At 35.3% G+C, this 23,146-nt stretch overlaps 1 protein-coding gene across 2 annotated transcripts in view; it reads right to left on the reverse strand.

Annotated features, from left to right (window-relative positions):
• The window catches only part of Pcca (propionyl-CoA carboxylase subunit alpha), a 310,079-nt gene that overhangs the window by 183,787 nt on the left and 103,146 nt on the right, over nt 1-23,146 (reverse strand). For both annotated transcript variants that reach the window (XM_048341133.1, XM_048341132.1), the window contains exons 9-11: nt 9,661-9,739; nt 4,559-4,661; nt 862-956 (exon numbers count right to left, since the gene is read on the reverse strand). In XM_048341133.1, the coding sequence (XP_048197090.1) occupies nt 862-956; nt 4,559-4,661; nt 9,661-9,739 (277 nt within the window). The remainder of the gene's footprint in view (nt 1-861; nt 957-4,558; nt 4,662-9,660; nt 9,740-23,146) is intronic.

The raw sequence follows: 23,146 nt of genomic DNA on the forward strand, positions 1-23,146 counted from the left end.
GCATGCTGGCTATGATAATTAAAGCTACAATTAGATATACTTTTTAGTGTATGGTAATTTAAAACAACTCTGCACGTTCAACTGGGGATGTTTAAGAACAAAAAGAATACCAGAATATATACAAATACCAATCAGTAATCAATTAAAAATGAGTATAAAATTGCAACATAAGCAGGGCACAAGTGGCTCACACCTGTAATCCTAGCTACTTAGGAAGATGAGATCTAAGGATCGTGGTTTGAAGGCAGCCTAGGCAGGAGGGTCTGTGAGACTTTTCTCTTCAATTAATCTCAGAAAGAACCAGAAGTGGCCCTGTGGCTCAAGTGAGCAAAATGAGCTCAGAGACACTGACCAGGCCCAGAATTCAAGTCTCAGGACTGACAAAAAAGAAGGGGGTGGAGGGGGGGGACAAAACAAAACAAAGCACATGGATGGTGGCCTAGAGAAGTACCAACGTTGCTCTGATATGTCTACCAGAATTCCACCAAGAAATTTTCAACATACATGCCCCATAGGTTCTTTCAAGATAAGAAATTAGGGACCTACTCTATGAAATTTTCCCTACTGAGAACATGGAAGACATATAATCTAGAAAGACCACAAAACACAAGCAGTTTCTACACTATCTCAAAGCTGGTACAAATCATAGATGATTGTCTAACCAACTTTGTAGCAAAAGTTCACTTCTCTTCCAAATACTCTCTTTTATATACTAATATACTAATGAAGATAATTGAACAAATCCTCAACTTAAAAATAGGCATTAGTAGAGTCTATATTAGGGCAATTTTAAAGAATAAAAGTTTTCAAATCTAGAAAATACATAGAAGTATGTTATAACTGTTCATTAAGGATTCTTACCTTGGTGCTTCCTCCACCACCTTCTGATTTCTTCTCTGAATTGAGCACTCTCTTTCATTAATCCACAAGGCATTTCCATGTTTATCACCTAAAACCTGAGAATATTATCTTTTGAAAAACACATAGCCAAACCCACTGAGTAAGTATGCCCAGTTAACATTTTCCCAGCAATACCTTTTGGTTTGTAATACTCAAACCTCTCAAAACATTCTTTAGATTGATGTTAGGCAGCCTCTTCAACAAATGGTGGTGGGAAAACTTAGCCACGTGTATAAGACTAAGACTAAATGCTATCACTTACCTGGCACAAAAATAAATTCAAAATGGACGAAAACCTTAATGTAAGATCAGAAACTTTTGAAGCTACCACAGAAAAAGAGAGAAAAATACTTGAAGATATAGATATAGGAAACAATTTTCTTAGTAAAACTCTAATTGCCTAGGGAGTAAGAACAGACACTGACAAATGGAATTACATCAAATTAAAGGCAAAGGAAAAACAGTATAGTGAAGAGATTACCTTCAGCATGGGAGAATATCTTCACCAAATATTCATTAGATAAAATATTATTATCCACAATATACAAAGTGCTTCAAAAGTCAAATACCAAGCCAGATGCCAGTGGCTCACACCTGTAATCCCAGCTAACTCAGGAGACTGAGATTTTAGAATCAAGGTTCAAAGCCAGCCTGGGCAGAAAAGTGAGACTCTGATCTCCAGTAAACTACTCAAAAAAAAAAAAAAAAAAAAAAAGCTGGAAGTGGTGCTGTGGCCCAAGAGGCAGAACACTAGGCTTGAGCACAGAGAGACTCAGGGACAACATCCAGGCCCTGAGTTCAAGCCCTAGGACCAGAAAAAAAAAAGTTACATACCAAAAGAATAAAAAATCCAATTAATCGAGGCTGGGAATATGGCCTAGTGGCAAAAGCGCTTGCCTCGTATACATGAAGCCCTGGGTTCAATTCCCCAGCACCACGTATATAGAAAATGGCCACAAGTGGCACTGTGGCTCAAGTGACAGAGTGCTAGCCTTGAGCAAAAAGAAGCCAAGGACAGTGCTCAGGCCCTGAGTCCAAGGCCCAGTACTGGCAAAACAAACAAACAAACAAAAACTCCAGTTAATAAGTGGGCAAATGAATTAAACAATTATCAAAATAAGAAGTACAAATAGCCAATAAATGTTTAAAATCATGTTTAACATCTTTGGTCATGAAGGAAATGCAAATCAAAGTGACAATGAGAGTCCATCTCACCAGTGGTGAGTGACCAGAATGGTCATCATCAAGAAAACAAACAACAAACGTTGGTAAGGATGCAGAGGCTGGGGAAACCCTTATATACCGTTGGTGGGAATATAAGCTAGTGTCACTGCTATGGAAATCAGATGGAAGCTTCTCAAAAAACTGAAAGCAGTATTGTCATATAATCTTGCAGTATGGCACAATATCACTCCTGAGCATTTATCTGGAAGAAATGTAAGAAAGCTCACAATAGAGATACTTGCAAAGCCCCAGCACTTCACAAGACTCAAACTATGAAGTCTATTAGGTGCCTAACAACAGATGAATGGATGAATAAAATGTAGAATATAAATATGCAATGAAGTATATTAAACCATAAAGAAGAATGAAATTATGTATTTGCAGAAAAATGGTTGGAATTGGAGATCATCATGTTAAGTGAAATAATCCAGATCGACAAAGACAAATACTCCACATTTTCTGTAATATGGACAATCTATATTTTTCAAAAAGGAAAAAAATGGGGCTGGGAATGTGGCTTAGTGGTAGAGTGCTTGCCTCGCATGCACAAAGCCCTGGGTTCAATTCCTCAGTACCACATAAACAGAAAAAGTCAGAAGTGGTGCTATGGTTCAAGAGGTAGAGGGCTAGAGCAAAAAAAAGCCAGCCAGGGACAGTGCTCAGGCCCTGAGTTCAAGCCCTAGGACTGGCAATAAATAAATAAGAAAAAATGGCATGAGTGTAAACAGGGACTGTTTCAGAAAAGGAAAACAGTTGGAGAAGCATAAAGAGACAGTGATGAGGGGTGATTATGATCAAAGTACTTTATAAAAATGTATCAAAATAGAATAATTAAACATATGAATCATTAGTTTAAAATAGTTTATTGGTTTAAAATGGCAATTTATGAGGTAAATTCCATGAAAGTACATTACATGCATGTGTGAAAATTTAATATATATTAATTTCAAAAAGATATGATGAAAACAAAAAGACAGGAAGTGATAAAACTTATAGAAAATTACAATAACATGATGTTGTATGAAAAAAGCCAGATATGAGTTTAATGTTACACTTATCTAACATTATAAAGTATACTGTCAATATGAACATTTTTGGTTTTGTTTTTTATGACACTGGTGATCAAAGTCAGTCTCACAAGTGCTAGGCAGTTCTCTACCACTGAGTTATTCCTTTTGCCCCATAGATTATGTATTCTAAAACTTTATACAGAGATAGAAAAATAACCAAGTATTAGAATGGTTGTCTAGCAGGCAGAAGGCCCTAGACTCAATCTCAAAAACAAAACAAAACAAAAAAACCTAATGTTATGTTAGATGTCAGAACAGCAGTTATTAATACTAGACAAGGAAAGAAATCTACTGCAAAGTAGTATGATTAAACTGTTGGCTAAAAAAAAAAATACCTAGATTTATATGACTGTTACATATGTATGTATATATGTATATACATTTATATGGTTTTACCGAACTATATATTTAAGACTTTTCTATTTTACCGTATGTAATATCTCATTAGAAAATCTAAAAACAAAAAAAACCCACAAGAGTAAAACTTGCTAGCCTCAGAAATTCCATATACTCAATGGTTCAGAACTATCACCTGATGCTATCTGTTTCCACATATTTTCTCACTTTGGAAAATTTGAAAATGAAAATTGTCTACCCAGAAATGATATCTACATAAAGTTACCAAATATAGTACTACATTATGTCCCCATCTGAAGGGACAATGTCACCACATCACCTTTCAATTAGTCTTTCTAATTCTCTATCCACATCAAATTAACTTAAAATTATACTTAAAACTAAATAGTTTCTAATTTGATGTTCACCTTCTGTCAATTTTAAGTGTTACATACCAATCCACAGTCATAGTTTGTAAAATTAGCATGAAGGAATTTCTGACAAAAACAGCAGAGTTGTCCTCTATATTTCAGAAATCCTGCTTTGTTTCGCTAAAAATGCACACCTATAACTACTTAAAAACTGGATTGCATATTAATCTGGACAGAAAAATGAATTCCACATCTCTGTTATCAAGTTCACAAAAGAATGTCTTTTTTACAGTGAGGCACAGATATGTGAGGGACTAAAATGAGAGTCCAAGTTAGGAAAAATGTTCCAAAATGGCTCAGTCCTCAGAGATTAAATGATTCTATAGGTGAAATACATTTGCCTAGTCAAACATCTTAGAATGACTGTTCTTTAGGAGTTGTGATTTTGTCTCATTCCCATCTGAATCAACATCCTAGCATTTCAACAAAAATATACTGAATTCTAAAAATCTATTTCTAATCTAATTTTATTTATTCAAACATACCCAAAGAATTCATAAAATCATTCTATATGAAGAAAGGATGCACTTCTTGTAAGATTACATAATACTACTTAAAAGTCCTAATAATTACAAATCATCTTAAAAATGTACCAACCTGGATTTCTATATGACGAGGGTTATCAATAAATTTTTCTATTAGTAGCCTATCATCACCAAAACTAGAAGCAGCTTCTTGAGATGAAAATCTAAAACCATCTCTGTAAAGCAAAAAGGAAGTTCAGAATAATAAAACAAATATAGTCCTCACTTTATAAAGAAAACAGAAACAAACATTTATATTGGCTTACACTGGAACATAGCAGGAATAAACTCGATCAATGTACAGATAAGTGAATTAAATTTAATTGTAATGCAATTCTCTCACTTAATAGCCTTGTGTCTTGGAGTGAAATATTTAACTTCATTGAGCAGAGATTTTCAACTGAAATAGAATATTAAGATTTTTTTTTACTAGTTTTTAAGTACCACTACCAAAAGACTATAAAAATGCACATCCATTTCTCAGAAGTTAGAAGATATAACAAAAGGTAAAGTGTCTGGTCAGCTGCACAACTGGCCCAGAACAACAGCCAATGCACTTGTCAAGACTGAAAATACAATCTGAAGAGTCTCAAGAGCATTTCCTGCCAGTTTAAGTACATACACTGAAATGCAATTGTCTCCACATATCCATACAGAGCATCACACCTTTAGTTCCTTTACAACAGATCAAAATAATTAGAAACAAAAATTTCATTATTGTATTTTATTTCTAAACTAATTTACATCATCTTTATTAAAATAAAATGGGCTTAGTAATTTCATTAAAAATTCAAACTTACCTAAAGGTAACTAAAATTGTTGTTGTTAAGCTATTGATACATTAAGAATATAACATTTAAATTTTTTTTCTAGTTCTAATGAACAGTTTATTTACAGATTAAATATTTGTATTTAAAAACATCAAAACCAAGTTATCCTAATCCTTTCTTGTGCAAACAGACCATCTGGCAATATTAAAAATAGCTATCTGGTGTGTTTGCTTTTGTGCTAGAAACATGTAACAGTTCAGGTAAACACTGACAAGAAGACAAATTTAAAATATTAACATAAGTCTTATTATAGCCACCTCAGAGAAAGGTATTACATATTCTTAGTCTTCACTTACATTTTGATTTAAGGAAATTGAGTCTACATCTCAGAAGACTGCAAACTTCAAAGAAACTAGAAGTATAATGAATCATTGTTTCCAATGGTCATCTAACCCACTTTTTATTAGATGGGATATAATTCAAAAAAAAAAAAAACAGTACTTTATACTTTGCCTCTGCTGTAATGATTGAGAACTTTGCTTTTAAACCAAGAACACCAAAAGTAGAAAAATCAAAGCCATCAAAATGGCTTTGAAAATATTTGAAAATGTTACATGCACATTTTTAAGGTAAAGGCAACTTGTATTGACAACAACCTTTAGAGATGGGCATGTAGCTCAGTGGTAGAACATGTGCTTAGCATGTACAAAAGAGACCCTGGGTTCAATCCCCAGCACTACAAGCAAACAAAAACCATTTTCTATTTCATTCAATTTATAATTCATTCAAATTATACAGATTTGTTGGTCACCAAACATGTAGCTATAGTCAGGTATATTAATGCAAAAGGAAGAAACTGACCTCATGGTACCTCAAGTCTAGTATAGATATGCAAAACCCATAGACATGTTCAAGTTCATTCATACCACACATTTCATTCAATAGGGATAAGATGATGAAGGTTACAGGACCATATTCAACAACCTTCATGAGTCTCATCTCGATTTGGTATATATCAATATCAAATATTCTTTTTTAAATCTTTCCAATGATATAAAGATCCTAAGACAAGTCACAGATGCCACTTTCCTCAAAAAGCTAAGGAAAGATGTTACAAGAGGTAGATACTCCTTTGAATAAAGTGTTAAAAGCAACTAATGGATATTCAATTTTACACTGCACCCAAAGAACTAAATTATGTGTGGTTTATGCAAAAAGAAATTTCTTTATTGAGGTAGGAGAGAAGGGAGTGAATGAGTTTGGCATGATATTAACACAAAATAATTATAGAAGATAATATCTGGTGCTTACTAAACCATCTCTCAATTATTCTGTTGTTTTTATTTTTCCATATAAGGGATATGAGTTACTTATTAAAGAAAACAACATGTATTATTATATCTAATGGTGACACACTTTTGTTAATCTAAAAAAAGTTTCACAGTTTATCAAGCTGAAGACAATAATATCTTTACATAGAAAATATCTATTGCTATAAACTAGATGAATATTTTTATAACAATATGTTGTTACTTATCAAGAAAGGGTTATTTACCAAAGGATGCCAAATGAATGGGTATGGTAACTTCTGGAAATACTAACTTCTGAGTTAAAATTCACGGATCAAAAACAGTACAGAAAATCTTACTGGCAATAAATTTCTGAGTAATCTCTCCCATAAAACAACATGTTACTAAGAGTAGTCTGAAAAAATGTGACGTGATGGTATGCACCTGTAATCCAAGCTATGTGGGAGACATAGATACAAGAATAAAAAGTTCAAGGCAAGCTCCTAGAAAAACAATTAAGAACTTACCCAAAAACAAAACCAAAGCTAAAAACCGCTTGAGGCATGGATCAAGTAGTAGGGCATCTATCTAGAAAGAGGGAGGTCCTGAGTTCAAACCCCAGCACCATAGTAATAACAATGGCAATAATAATGCTCAAAATGCTTTTAAAAAAATGCATGGGACTAAAAACACAAAAAGCCAGAAGTGGAGCTGTGGCTCAAGTGACAGGGTGCTAGCCAGCCTTGGGCAAAAACATTCAGGGACAGCTCCTACAGGCACAGGGACTGGCATATAAACAAAAGCAGCACAGGATCTGCTAGTTACAGCAGTGGTATGTGCCTGTAGTCCAGTCCATCAGGAGGTTGAGGCAGGGGGGCTCTCTTGCACCCAGTTCTCTCTTGCCAGTTCTAGGGCTTGAATTCAGGGCCTGGCCACAGTCCCTTAGCTTTTTCACTCAAGGCTGGTGCTCTATTACTTGAGCCACAGTTCTACTTCTGGCTTTTGGGTAGTTAATTGGAAATGAGTGACTTGAGGATTTTTCTGCCCAGGCTGGCTTTGAATCACAATCCTTAGATTCTGAACAGCTAGGATGACAGGTGTGAGCCTCCAGTGTCCTGTCGCTTAAAAAATACATGTACTAATAAGCAGGTTGGGGATATAGCCTCTGTGATATAGTGCTTCCCTAATATGAACATGGTACTGGGTCTGATCTGAAGCACCACAAATAAATATATACACACATATGCACATAAACACACACACGAATAAATAATTCTATAGATGGCTTTAAATTTTAAAATGCAAAAGATCAAAGGATTATACAGGAGTTGAACTATACTGAAATACAGACATCAAAATACTTAGGATAGCACGATGTCGGCTCACTAAGCTACTCAGGAAGCTAAGATTCAGAAGACCTCAGTTTGAAACCAGCCTGGACAGAAAATAATGCTAGATTCTACCTCCAAAATAGCCAGCAAAAAGCCAGACTGGCAGCATGGCCCAAGTGGTAGAGTTCCAGGCTGGGAAACACATACCTGTGTGTGTATGCGTACTTAAGGTAGTACTTTTTTCCTAAATCATAAGCTCTGAAAACAGGTCAACTTAAAGATCTTTAACACCATAATGGAATCAAAGAATATGTGATTTTTCTAATAGTTAGTTGCCATATTGAAGGAAACACTAAATGCAAAGTGCAGGCTGGTTAAAGGAATATATGTACATGTTTTGTTCATCCATATTCATGAACTTCTCCTAAATTTTATGTGTTCCTGAATTCAAAGTTAAAAATCCTTGTCTTAATTTATAAAATTAAAGACAATGATTTTTTCCAATTTTATTCACTGCTATATGTCTAAAACCATGAGGAAAGGAAGAGAAAGCAGAATTAATCATTTAGAAGACCAGATTATTTCTGGGTAGAGAAGGCAAGAAAATCAAAAGGACATTAGTAACCCCTTGGCTTTTTTATTCCGTCTTCTCCAAAAACAACATGGATTTCTCCTGTGGCCAAATCTAAAAACAAAGAATACAAATGGGTCCAGAGCTCCTTAAAATAATCTAATATAGGCAGTTGCCTGAATAACTATTTCCTAATTAATATGATGTCATCATGCACTGTTTGGTTTCTTTAACAAAAGGACTTCCATAAAACATTACCTTTAGCCAGCTATGGCTTTACTCCCCACACTCAGACTGAGGCAAGAGAGCTAGGAGTTTGAAGCCAACCTGGGATATACAATGAGATCCTATCTCAAAACAAACAAATGAATAAAAAATTGTTTTTGATTCCTAAAACGAGAGAGAGAGAGAGAGAGAGAGAGAGAGAGAGAGAGAGAGAGAGAGAGAGAGCTCATTCTAAGCAGAGAAAAGGACATACAGTGGGCTGGGAATATGGCCTAGTGGCAAGAGTGCTTGACTCATATACATGAAGCCCTGGGTTCAATTCATATATATAGAAAATATATATAGTTCATATATATAGAAAACAGCCACAAGTGGCGCTGTGGCTCAAGTGGCAGAGTGCTAGCCTTGAGCAAAAGGAAGCCAGGGACAGTGCTCAGGCAATGAGTTTAAGCCCCAGGACTGGCAAAAAAAAAAAAAAAAAAAAGAAAGAAAAAGACATACAGTAACTTCAAACACAGAAGGGAAGAAAATTTATTTCACACTATAAATTATACAAGCACTACACTATTTTTCTGTGGACTAGCAAAAAAGCAAGTACATACTGAGCCAATACATAAACTCTCAATGAAATACAATTGCTCTTAAACTTAATTCATCTCTTTAGACAATACTCCAAATTTTGCCACCAAAGGACTACAAGATAGAATTGTAACTATAGTTTTTTTTCAAAACCCTGTAAAAACAAAATGATAAATACATTGTTAATGACAGAAAACTTCCAAAACCCTTCTATAATAAGACAGTAATCATCAAAATATAAATAAGGAAGGTTTCTGCATAGTATCAATTTTTCTCCCACTTTAAGGAGTAAAAATTAGATGGTTACTGTAATTACTCCATTATGCTTTTGGTATCTGTTTACCTGTCAGTTTAATAAAACTCTGGTAACTGCAATTTTCATCAAAAGTATATTTTGGACAGCCTCTCACCTGGTCTCTTCATCATTCCAAGCGATGCGCATGCCTTTCCCACCGCCACCTGCTGAGGCCTTGATCATGACAGGGTAGCCTAACAGCAGGGAAGAATGAGACAGAAGTTCAGACTTTGATCATTTGGATGTATTAACATGACAACTGACCACATGTTCAATAACGAAGAAGATAACTAATTTATTTAAAAGTTCCTTTCTTTAGAGTTAGGAAAACAACACCAATGTAATGATCATATACATAGATGCTCATATATATTTTTATTCCTTTTTTTCCAAGAGAAAAAAGGGTACTTATATCAAAAGAATATATGTTAATTATTTGGCAGTGACTTTCAAAACTGAATATAGTTTTAAATAGCCAAAGGTAGAAGAAACATCTCACATAGCATTTGTACACGCACAAATATATATGACTTCCAAAACTGCTGCTTACATGCCTAATAAATTAAATTCCCTTTTGTCCAAAAGTATGATTTGCAAGTACTTCCATTTTAGACATCACAGAAAATTCTTATGGTTTCTATTAGAAAGAACTAGCATGATGGTATAAGAAAAATTCAAATATGGCTGGAGCAGAAGACCCAGGGCTCACAAATAATCATGGTGAAGTAATTGTACTATTTCATCCATTCTCTGTTATCAGAAAAGTACAAAGCAAAATCCAAAACAAAGGGTGTTTCCAGTTAAAAGTTTCATGAAAGATAAAAGCATAAAATTGTTACTTACAAGACTATTTAGTTATTAAAAAATTTTACTATTATAAATCAAGAAAAGGTAGTATCTTTGGAAAGAGGACTTCTAGAAACTTGGTAAATACTCATACATTTAATGCCATTTGTTAATGATTTTTCCTGAAGAAAAAAGCAATCAGTAAAACTTTAAAGGACTCTTCCTGGCCTGAGATTCTATCATAGCACTACACTCTAGCTATAGGATTCTTAAAGAAGAAAAAAGGAAGAGAAAGGCTAAATGTCACAGACCTTTGACCCTTTCACCACACAACATCACCTTAACTTCAGCATAGTTAAAATAGAACTGCTTCCAAAATATTTCATAATTCAACAAAAAATATTTGCTCAAATTTATGCAGAATATCATTTTAAAACAATGCTAAGTACAGTGAAAAGAACAAAGATAAATACCATATTGTTCTTACATTAGGGCCTTAAAATCCTAGGAGAGGCAAAGGACTCAATTAATTTCACCATTGGGACTCCAAAGAACAAAGGATCTTAGGAAGGTTTGGAGAAAAAGAATTGGGATAAATATAATACAGAAAGGGTCATTTAAATGAAGGATGAGCAGGATCTAAACATTTGGTCAGGAAATATAAAAGTAATACAGAGGTGAGGATACAGGACAAGTTGAAGAAATGAGCAAAACTCATTTGAAGTATAGCCTATTTGAAGAATGGCAGGGGGAAAAAAAAGAGAGAAGTGAAAACATAGGCTGGGGGCTGAGTAAGGCAGATTTTAGCATGCTTTCATCTTGAATCCTGCATAAGCTCTTTGTGATGTTTGATCCTGTGTGAGGAGCATTTGAAGAGTGGTATTTGTCTCATTCAGTGCTTCTTGCCTCATGATGAATCTCAAAGAAATGAATCAGATTGAAATTGGTAAACGAAATTTTGCCTGTGTTTTGAGATGTAAAGAATTCCTACTACTAATTCAAAGACTGCAGGCCTGCAAAATCCTGCTTACAGCAATTTAATATCTTTTGAAGGAATGGATCTGTATCTCTCCTCCCAAAACAAAAACCAAAAACAAGTGGCTGGGAATATGGCTTAGTGGGAGAATTCTTGCCTTGCGTGCATGAAGTCCTGAGTTTGATTCCTCAGCACCACATACATAGAGAAAGCCAGAAGTGGCACTGTGGCTCAAGAGGTAGAGTGCTAGCCTTGAGCAAAAAGAAGCAAGGGACAGTGCTCAGGCCCTGAGTTCAAGCCCCAGACTGGCAAAAAAAAAACAACATGCAAACAAACACATCACTAATTCATGGCCACAAATTATGCATCCATACAGCAGGAAACAGAAGAGTCCTGGTCTCCACATCCCTGTCTTTATGGTGCTCAATTCTCTCTGAGGGAATTGAGACATTTCCAGGGTTTTTTACTCCAGTACTAATCTCAGTCATTTACTCTAGATCCTGCACTATAGCATGATTTATGAGTTGCAAAGCAGATGGGGAAACTGTTCTTGCTCACAAAACACATCAAAATATCATTAATAAGAAATTATTATATGCCCAGAAAGGATGAGGTAAATCATGATTGAAACAATGTGTAACAAAGCAATTTTGTTTCCCAAAGAAAAAGGCAATATACTATTAAACCTTCTATACCTATGAGATAAAACAGGAAGATTCTCTAAGAGACATCTAACAAGACAAACATAAAAAAGCTGGGAGGGAAGGAGAAATCAGAAGTTAGTGATTATACCTAAGTTTAATTCTTGAGCTTTATTCTAAAATGATATAAAGGTTTTCTTTTTAGCTCAATTTCAATGCCTGGTAAGTTATTATTTTCCAGGTAGAAATCTCTATTTTTTTTTAACACCATGATAGGGATCAAAGGCTATTCCACTGAACTACATCCCCAGCCCTCTAACTCCCCAGTGCTGAAATAATTACTTTTGGCTAAGAGACTGCTTTAAAATAAAAAAAATAAAATCTCAAGATCCCAGTGCTATTTTTGAAGTTCTTCACTATTAGTCCTCTCCCCGGATGTCTTCTGCTACTGCCTCCTCACACCTCTACCCAGTCACAGATGTAACCTGCTTCTGATGCTCCACCTCCAGCCTGAAATTAACTTTAGCTTTAAAGAGAAAGGGATACTTCCAAAAAGAAACTTACCAAACCGGAGAGGGAGAGGGGAGGAATTAAGGAAGTATAAGAATCTAGGTTATCAAAAGATTAAAATGGCCAGGTACAAGTGGCTCATGCCTAGAGCCCTAGCTACTCAGGAGGCTGAGATCAAGATCAAAGTTCAAAGCCAGCCCAAGCAAGAAAAGTGTGTGAGACTCTTATCTTTAATCAATCCAAAACCAGAAGTGGCACTGTGGCTCAAAGTGGAAGAGCACCAGCATTGAGAGAAAAAGCTCAAATACAGTGCTCAGGCCCTGAGTTCAAGCCCCACAATCAACAAACAAAAAAAAAAGATGATTAAAATGTTTCTATTTCTAACTGTGGACTCAATTTGCATGAGTTGAGCAGGTACAATGCCAGGACAAGACATCCTTGACTCCCAACACCCAATGTGTCATGCTTTCCATCACAAAGTAAGCAGTCTTCATTCTAACTCTACCATCAAATTTTAATTCATTAGTTTTAAAGTCCATTCAATTAATATATATATACATATAAGTATATATCAAGAGATGAATAATTTAGAAACTCCTCTGGTCTTCTGGAACCTATTACCTGATATGCATGCACCTAAATACACACATACATTATATACACTATATATATACATATACACATACATACACTGTGTATATATACACATAAATTGTATATAAATATAAAAATACATTGTTACTATAATGTAATATGTATATAATATGTAAGTATAATTATAATATATATTAATACAATGCAATTTATTCATACATAAATTGGTATTATAATAAAACAACACATAAGGATATGTTGAAAAGGCTTTTCTGAGGAAACAGACAAGAGCTAACTCTCAGAAAAATAAATGAAGAAAAAGATTGCTGAGGGTAGGACAATTTGGAAAGTACTATATAGAAGAAGAACCCTGATAGTAGTTTATAAGATTGCTTTGACTGACTAAACTGTGGAAACAAGGAAACTGATTACAAAGTCTTTATAAAGTAGTCCAAGTGACAAACAGTTGTGACTTGGATTTGGTTTGTCACAGACAAAGACCTAAAATTTGTTTTAGGGGTTTGTCAGCAATGGTTTGAATATGGAAAATAAGGGAATGGAGACAGGAAGCTTAGAAACTTTCTCCTAATAGATTTCAAGTTAAGAACAACCATCTTTCCACACTAACTGAAAACTCTATGTTTATAGATATGAGACACAATAAAGAGCTGTATGAGACGGGCACTAGTGGCTCTCACCTGTAATCCTAGCTACTCAGGAGGCTGAGATCTGAGGATTGTGGTTTGAAGCCATCCCAGCAGGAAAGTGCATGAGACTCAGCTCCAATTAAAACCCAAAAATCGGAAGTGGTGGTATGGCTAAAAGTGGGAGAGCACTAGCCTTGAGCAAAAACGTTCAGGAACAGTGTCCAGGCCTTGAGTTCAAGCCCAACGACTGACAAAAATAAAATAAATTAAAAAAAAAAAACCTTGTTCTTCAAGCAACTCCTACTACACATGTTGGGCACAACCTGTAATTTAAAAGCTGATAAAATGACATCTCCATGACATAATCTAATTCATTCATCAACTCATTCAATGAGGAAATCTATTATCTTTTTTACATATAGTTTTTTGAATGTTCATAGCCTATAACAACTAATAGAAAAGGAAAAATAGAAAAATAGACAAAATACCCTATTTCTAACTTAATGGTGCTAATCAGAAATTGCTCAGAGGTCAAAAAGCAAATATAACTTCCTGTGAGTGGAAAGCTTACAAATAATTGCAAGGCCTTTCTTTACTAAAAGAAAAGTTCAAAGTAAAAGGAAAATAAGAAATACTTCAGGGACAGTGGCAGTAGCTGAAAGCATTCAATAAGAGGACTATAGATATTTCTAGATAGAACACTCAATAATAGGAAATGGGACCTCAGAAGAAAAAAATAAAAGGCTCAAGGAAAAACAAAGATATCCAATAGACAGGAAGGATATCCTTAGGTGAAAAATAGAAGCTTGGCATTAGGGGCTCACACCTCTAATCATAACTACGCAAGAGGATGAGATAAGGAGATAAGTTCAAATCTACCCTGAGAAGAAAAGCCCAAAAGACTATATCCAAAGAAAAACAACCAGCAAACAAACTAGGTAGAGGCATGAACCAAGTAGTTAAGCAAACAAATCAAGCCTAGTGTAGGACTCTTGAATTAAAACTCTAATACCACACCACCTCTCCCTCCCAAAAAAGTATTTAGCATACTGTTTTATGTTCCTGTAACAGAAAATGGTTCACATGAGGTGGGGGGAGTGCAAATTACTGTTCAGGAGGATGTTCTTCATATCAATGTTATTTCTAAAGATTCCAAATTGCTTTTTTAAAAATATTCAACATTTGAATATATCTGATTATTTATTCATCTAATTTAGATTAGCAATATTTTTAACTACCATATAATATTGTATCTTAATTTTTGTATAACATCAGAAAGAGTGAAAAGGGGCTCCATTTGTCTCCTTATTGATAAGTTTGGCTATTCAAGATCTGTTAAATTTCATCATGGAAAACATTCCATTCTGTCATTATAATTAGCAACTAATTTGTAAACTGCTATTTTGAAGCCATGAATATTTTATAGCAAAAGAGTATTTAACCTACTGGTAAGAATGAATATTAATGGTCCTTACTTTAATCAATTCCTACTTTGTTACAAAATAAGCTTTTAAAAAATGAAGATAAAAATCTTTAATGGTTTTTATTGCTACTTCTCCATTAGCTGAAACAGTATCTACAGAATAACATGAAAAACAATAGTTACTAAATAAACATACTAGTTAACAATTTAAGTGCCCATATATTATTTCTTTTCACCACTACAGGAACCTATCATAACATTATCCATTGTACTGTGTATGTACATTCAGATTTCATATGGTTCTATTTATACACACAATGCTTCCATGAATATTTTTGTACTTCCTGCCTGGAACCATGTATAAAAGGTTCTTAGAGTAGTGTATAGGAATACAACTATTGAACAGCATGCAACTCTTATAGACTCTTTTTACTTAAAAAATAAATAAAAAAAATTAGTCAGGTCAGTAGCTCATGCCTGCAATCCTATCTACTCAGGAGGCTGAGATCTGAGGACCGTGGTTCAAAGCCAGCCCAAGAAGGAAAGTCTGTGAGACTCCAATTGAGTCACAAAAAATTCCAGAAACTGTATTGCAGCTCAAGTGATCTAGTGCTAGCCTTGAGCAAAAGGAGCTCAGAGACAGTGCCCAGACCCAGTGTTCAAGCCTCAGGACTGCAAAAACAAATTTATTCACTTTTCTTTATAATCATTATCACAACAATTATAAAACCCACCATAGTACCTTGGGGTACAACTCCTAAAGATATCCACACGCAAGTACACAAGATCAGTGAAACCTTCCTAAAGGACATATGACATCATTCTTTCTATGGCCTAGCATTCTAATGAGTTTACATTATGCTATGACAAATATGCATGCATAATAAAATAGAAATATGAAGCACAGTCTCATATGTAAAACGGCTAGAATTGGATAAAAAAAATAATGATACATGAAAGACGCAAAATGTGCTTCATGGGGGCTGGGAATATGGCCTAGTGGCAAGAGCACTTGCCTTCTACACATGAAGCTCTTGGTTCGATTCCCCAGCACCACATATATGGAAAACGGCCAGAAGGGGCGCTGTGGCTCAAGAGGCAGAGTGCTAGCCTTGAGCGGGAAGAAGCCAGGGACAGTGCTCAGGCCCTGAGTCCAAGGCCCAGGCCAAAAAAAAAAAAAAAATGTGCTTCATGTCAGTTTTTATATGTAGAACCAAAAGCACAATTCATGAGAGAAAAAGACTGATATTAAGCCTTGCTTTAAAACACACACACACACACACACACACACACACACACACTTCTGCTGTGAAAGTAATGTTCTCAAAAGAATGTAAACACAAGCCACAGAGTAGGAAAACAAAATATTTACAATACGTATATCTCATAAATAATTTCTATCCAAATTCTATCCAAAAGTCTAACGGACTTTCCTGCCCAGGCTGGCTTTGAACTGAGATCTTCAGATCTGTCTCCTGAACAGCTAGGTTTAAAGGCATGGGCCACCAGCACCTGGCTTACATTGCTTTGGAAAAATTCCACAGTAAGCTGATAATCCAATCTAAAAATGGCAAAAGAGTTGGATATACAACAAAGAAGATGTAAAAACGGCAAATAATGCACATGTCATCAGATGAGTGCAACATTACATTCTTACATGTTTGCCTGAATTACTAAAATTCAAAATGATGACAACTTCAAATGTTATCAAAGAGGAAGGATACCTGAAGGAGTATTTCCAAGTTGAATTTGAATTTGAATTACAGCAAACACTGCACAAATAGGCAGAGGCAAGCAAAGGATCTAAGGAATGGCTTAGATATAGAACACTTGCCTAGCAAACACAAGGTCTTGAATTCAAACCCCAGTATCACCAGAAAATATGTGTGGTGAGTTTAATAATAAATAAGGCTACTTCAAACAGAAAAGAACAACAAATAAAACTAGATCTAAATGGGGAAAGAGAGACAGACAGACAGACAGAGACAGAGACTGACAGAGAGAATGGGCTTGTCATCACAGTGGAGATGTATAAGAGGAAAAGAGGGAATAAGAACGAGATTTTTGTTTGTTTGATATTTTTTGTTGTTGTTTTTGTCAGTCCTGGGACTTGAACTCTGGGTCTGGGCGCTGTTCCTGTGCTGTTCAGCTCAAGGCTACTGCTCTACCACTTGAGCCAAAGCGTCACTTCCAAGATGTTTTTGTTTTTGGTTGGTTTAAGGGCTTAAACTCAGGGCCTGGGCATTGTCCCTAAGCTTTTTTGCACAAGGCTATCACTCTACTACTTTGAGCCATAGCGCCACTTCCAGTTTTCTGGTGGTTAACTGGAGTTAAGAGTTTCACAGTCTTCCCTGCGTGGGCTGACTTTGAACCACAATCCTCCGATCTCAGCCTCTTGAGTAGCTAGGATTGCAGGTGTGAGTCATTGAAGCCCAACTACAAGACTTTTAATCATCAAAAAGAAGCCAAGAGCTAGGAGCCAGTGGCTCACACCTACATTCCTACCAACTCAGGAGGCTTTGATCACAGAACAAAGACAGTAGGGGCAGGAAAATCCATGAGACTCTTATCTTCAATTAACCACCAAAAAAGCCAGAAGTGTAGCAGTGAATCAAGTGGTAGAGCAATAGATTTGAGCAAAAAAAGCTCAGAGACAGTGCTTAGGTCCTGAGTTCAAGCCCCAACACAAAACACACATACAAGCATGTGCATATGCCTATACACAGACACAAAGAAGCCAATAAAAGAATGAAAAAACAATCTAAACAATAAAAAACAAAAAGAGCAGTTAATATACATATCTCAAAACACAACAGTAAGTACAGTAAGTATAAATTAAGCAAACTCTCAAATAAAAGACAAAATACTGGATCTGGGGCTATAACTAGAGCCTGGGTTATCTCTAGCACTGGTGGAAAGAGGGAGGGGAGGAGGGAAAGAAAATGCTTTGCTAGTTTGAATACACATAAATAAATATCCCATCTTTATAAAGGATTATACGTATCTTTACAAGGAATATAACTGAAATGACAGTTCACTAACAGATGAAAAGATAGAAAAGATGCAAGGATAAGTATAGCAAATCACATAAAATCAAACTTGAGAACAAAAAATAATAAATTTTAGTCTGTTTTGATATTTTTTTAAGTTTTGTTAAAAAGTAAAATTAGGGATCTGGGAATATGGCCTAGTGGCAAGAGTGCTTGGCTCGCATACATGAAGCCCTGGTTTCGATTCCCCAGCACCACATGTATAGAAAACAGCCAGAAGTGGCGCTGTGGCTCAAGTGGCAGAGTGCTAGCCTTGAGCAGAAAGAAGCCAGGGACAGGGCTCAGGCCCTGAGTCCAAGGCCCAGGACTGGCAAAAAAAAAAAAAAAAAAAAGTAAAATTAGCCAAGACATGTAACATGTAAAATTAGCCATACATGTTACACTATTATGTTTATTAATTTAACAGAGGCAAACCTGATAAGAAAGGAAAAACTAGGGATTACATGTTCCCAAAATGGTTCTATTATTCAAAAGTATCAGTAAAATAAGCCTGATTAGGATAACCAAACATTCTATGAAATATGTCATACAATAAAATATACTATACAATGGTTTGAGGACACAGGTTTTCAGGCACATATGAAAAATGCATTTAGACTTATTCTACCAAGAAGCAATTTTCAACAAATATGAGTCTAAATGAAACAATATCCTTCCATTTACCACAAAGCAATTAAATGACAAATAACAAAAAGTTCAAGTTTTCAGTTACTTTAAACATTTTGTTAAATAATACAAGTCAGAAATCATAATGACAATCTGATAGTACTCAGAAATGAAAGATTGTATCAAAATCATAAAACAAAGTTCTCTTTTCAGATCTAAAGTCAGGATATTTCCCTCCACTTCTAGAGACTTGTAGTGACTAAACTCCCCCACCCTAGGACCAGCCAACAGCCAGTGTTCAGTTGATGCAGATGTAACAACTTAATTGCCTCTCTCCAACTTGAGACCACTTTAAAAAATCAGCTATTATTCAATATTCTCTTATAGGAGTAGGTGAGGTCTTTGACAAAGAATCTTAATTTAATTTCATCCTAAGACTACCTTCCTTCACTTCCCCATGTGTGTTGGAGGTTATTTATCTAATGAACTTTCAGAATCCATCTCTAATAAATTCTAAACTATCATAGAATAGTACACTTAGAAGACCATTACAGTAATAAAAACAAGAAATGACACCAATTTACAGAGAAGAACAGTAGAAATGGAGAAACATTGATGAATTCAAGACATACTTAAGGAGACAATCTGCAAATTGTAGGACATTTAATGAAAAATAATGGTGAACACAAAACCATAGAGAAAGCATCACTAATTATCAAAATTGAGACTTGCCTACTGATTTCATTATTGTATTTTAACTACAAATTAGTTATATTTAGTTTAGTTTCATTAGTATCAATTTAAACTAAGGTGTGCTACTTGTCCTGGAACACTTTAGACTAAAGCAGTATATAATGGCATCAAAATTTTAGTATATTTAAGTTATTAAAAATGAGTACTAAGCCAAGCACTGATGGCTCATGCCTGTAATCTAGCTATTCAGAAGGCTGAGATCTGAGGATCATGGTTCAAAGCCAGCCCAAACAGAAAAGTCGGTGAAACTCTTATCTTCAATTAACTACCAGAAGTAGAGCAGTGGTAGAGCACTAGCTTTGAGCAAAAGAGCTCAAGGACAGCACCCAGGACCTGAGTTCAAGACCCATAACTGACAAAAAAAAGGGGGGGGGAGGTGGGCCTAGAGATATGGCTCAAGCAGCAAGTGTAAGGCCCTGAGTGTAAAAACAAATTTTAAAAAAAAAAAAAACTTGTCTAAGACCACTTTGAGCTACAGTGCCACTTTCAGTTTTCTGGTAGTTAAATGAGATGAGAATCTATTGGGGGAAGAGGGGGTGCTGGGAATGTGACCTAGTGGTAGAATCCTTGCCTATCATGCACAAAGCCCAGTACCACCTAAACAGAAAAGGCGGGAAGTGGTGCTGTGGCTCAAGTGGAAGAGCACTAGCCTTGAGCAAAAGAGCTCAGAGATAGTGCTCGGTCCTGAGTTCAAGCCACAGAACTGGCAAAAATAAATAAGTAAGTACACACACACATACATGCATACATACACACACACACACACACACACACACACAATAATAATAATCTATCTCTTGGACTTTCCTGCCCAGCTGGCTTTAAACAATGATCTTCCTCAGATCTCAGCCTTCTGAGTATCTAGGATAACAGGCATGAGCCATCAGTGCCTGGCTTAGTACTCATTTTTAATAAGTGTTAAATATACTAAAAGTTGATGCAAATATATACTGCCTTGATCTAAAATGTGCCAGGACACAACCAGGACCTAACCAGTCATAAATAACATGAAAAAAATTTCTAACTAGTATGGAATACAGAAAATAAACAATTTTAGGATTACCTCAAGTGTATTTGTCCCTCTTAAACATAAACAATGAGCTCTTCTATATAAACAACTATATAAATAACATTGCTTGCTAGAAGGAAAATAGCCAAAGAAAACAGAACTGCCACAGTCTCTACATTTTAATAGGAAACAAAGATAGGGGCCTGAGAAAACTAACATGAATGATGGGAAAGCATAATTTTCAAACAACATAAGATGGCATGCTCATAGATTAGTGTCAAAGCAGTGAAGTGTCCTCAAACATTTAGATCTTATTATATTCATAAAAACTTCCATTAGTCTAGCCTAATAAATACAAGGTCAGCCTAAAAGAATTGAAAGTAACCAATAAGAACATAAATGAATCTGCCTGAATAATCCTAGACCATTGGTTTCAATTATCTACTTGCTGAGTATTCCTGTTTATTCTCAGATTTCTCCAGTAAAAATTGGAGATCAGAAAGTGAGGAAATTACAACCAAGTCACAATCTTTAAGTATCATAAAATAATTTTAAAATGTGATTTCTTCATTTCTGTGTTTACACTTTATTCACTGAAAAAAAATCATTTCCTGACTATATACTCTGTGACACACATCGTCTTAATCATTAAAATTACAACAAATCCAGCCAGTGGTCAATTCCATTACAAAATGGTAACTAAATGAACTTAAGACAATCATTTGTAAAGATGAATAGAATTTTTTGGCAGAGAATTCCACATTATTTTCAATGAAAATCCATCCAGGTAAGAGAGGGTAAGGATAGTTCTATATCAAACTAAGTCTTAGGAGCTTTGCAGAAAGTAGATAACACCTCATTAGCTATTTTTCCCTTTTAAAATTCTTTATAATTTGATCTTTATAATTTTGATATTTCTTCTAATACTTCAGAAAAATCTCTCTTCTGATGTTAGATGCTAGAATGGTTTATACATTTTTGTCAAGTCTAGTTGATTAAGCATTTCTATCCATTATTTGTAGTATGTTATTGAAGTCACCAACTATTATTAAAGAACTATTTCATCTTTCAGTTCTGTCAACATGCTTTATGTCTTTTGAGAATCTATTTCTGTTTGCAAATATAATGATTAATACATGTCCTTGTATCTTACTGATGCTGAATATACAAGACTATTTCAAAAATGCTACATGAAGCCAGGCACTGGTGGCTCACATCTATAATCCTAGCTACTGAGGAGGCTCAGATCTAAGGATCAAGATTTCAAACCCAGCTGGACAGGAAAGTCCATAAACCTCCTACCTCTAATTAAGCACCAAAAAGCCAGAAGTAGAGCTGTAGTTCAACTTGCAGAGCACCAACCAGCCTTGAGTGAAAAAGCTAACGGACTACACCCAGGTCCTGAGATTAAGCCCCAGTACTGGCAGGAAAAAAGGAGTGGAGAGGGAACGAGAGATAGATAGACAGACAGACAGACAGACAGACAGACAGACAGACAGACAGAGAGACAGACAGAGAGAGAGAGAGAGAGAGACAGAGAGACAAAGACAAAGGAAGAAAGGAAGGAAGGAAAGAAGGAAGGAAGGTTACAATTTTTCACAATCCAGTATTGGGTTAAAGTTAATGAACAAAAGTATGATTAGCAAGTCATGAGTAGTATTCAGAAACATGGAATATGGTTTAAGACAAGATAGCTAGATGGCAACATCAGACATCTTCTTGCAAAGACAGGCTATTTAAATCAATATAGAAAAGACTTCATGAGCCTTCCCGGGTAAGAATTTAAGTAGGAGTCTTCCAGGTCCCCTCTATCCCCTCCTTCAATAATATCTTATAAGACCCTGGTTGGTGTGTTCTAGTGAGCCAATGTGACTAAGGTACATGACACCAGAGAGAAAGGAAGCACCAAATCCACATGGGGTTTGTACCTAAGTACTAGGTTTAAAGCAAGGACAGGGTAGGACAAGATGAGATTGTTGTTCTTAAAGTTTTAAAATACCATAATGTCTGCTATGTGCAGAGGCTAAGAAAAGGGAGGAGGAGGAGGACCATTGTCATAGTCCTTAAAAGACAACGGTAGTATGGGGGTGAATGGTGGATAAGGGAGACAGGGAGTAAGGAATGTGGGATAGATGTGGAATGGAGAACTGACAGTCCCCCAAAATATACTTACAATACACTAATGAGGAGGAGAGGGAGGCAAGACAGAAATTGGGTTTGGGCTTGAAGGAAAAGAATGAATGTTATGTTATGATGTATGTTAGCCCTTAGAATAAGTTAAAAAAAAAAAAAACATTCTTGAGTATGATTTGTGGTTGTAAAAAAAAAAAAAAAAGCCAAGAAATAGAATCAAAACAACCTGGAAATTTTTTTTAAAAAAAACAGGTATTAAATTTGTAACTTCCTTTCAAGAATCAATCTTGACTTCATTATACTAATGACTTTTGGTTTGGTTAAAAGAAGATCAAATTTAAATCTAAATCAAGCTCAATGATTATTGTTGTCTATCACTGGGGTTAAAGATAAACTAGATTTTGATAGCTCTATATCTCTAAACTCAGAGGTCAAAGGAAAAAGTCAGGAGTGTAAATGAGAGAGGCAAGATA

This window comes from Perognathus longimembris, chromosome 3, assembly GCF_023159225.1.
Source record: "Perognathus longimembris pacificus isolate PPM17 chromosome 3, ASM2315922v1, whole genome shotgun sequence".
In the NCBI taxonomy this organism is placed as follows: domain Eukaryota; kingdom Metazoa; phylum Chordata; class Mammalia; order Rodentia; family Heteromyidae; genus Perognathus; species Perognathus longimembris.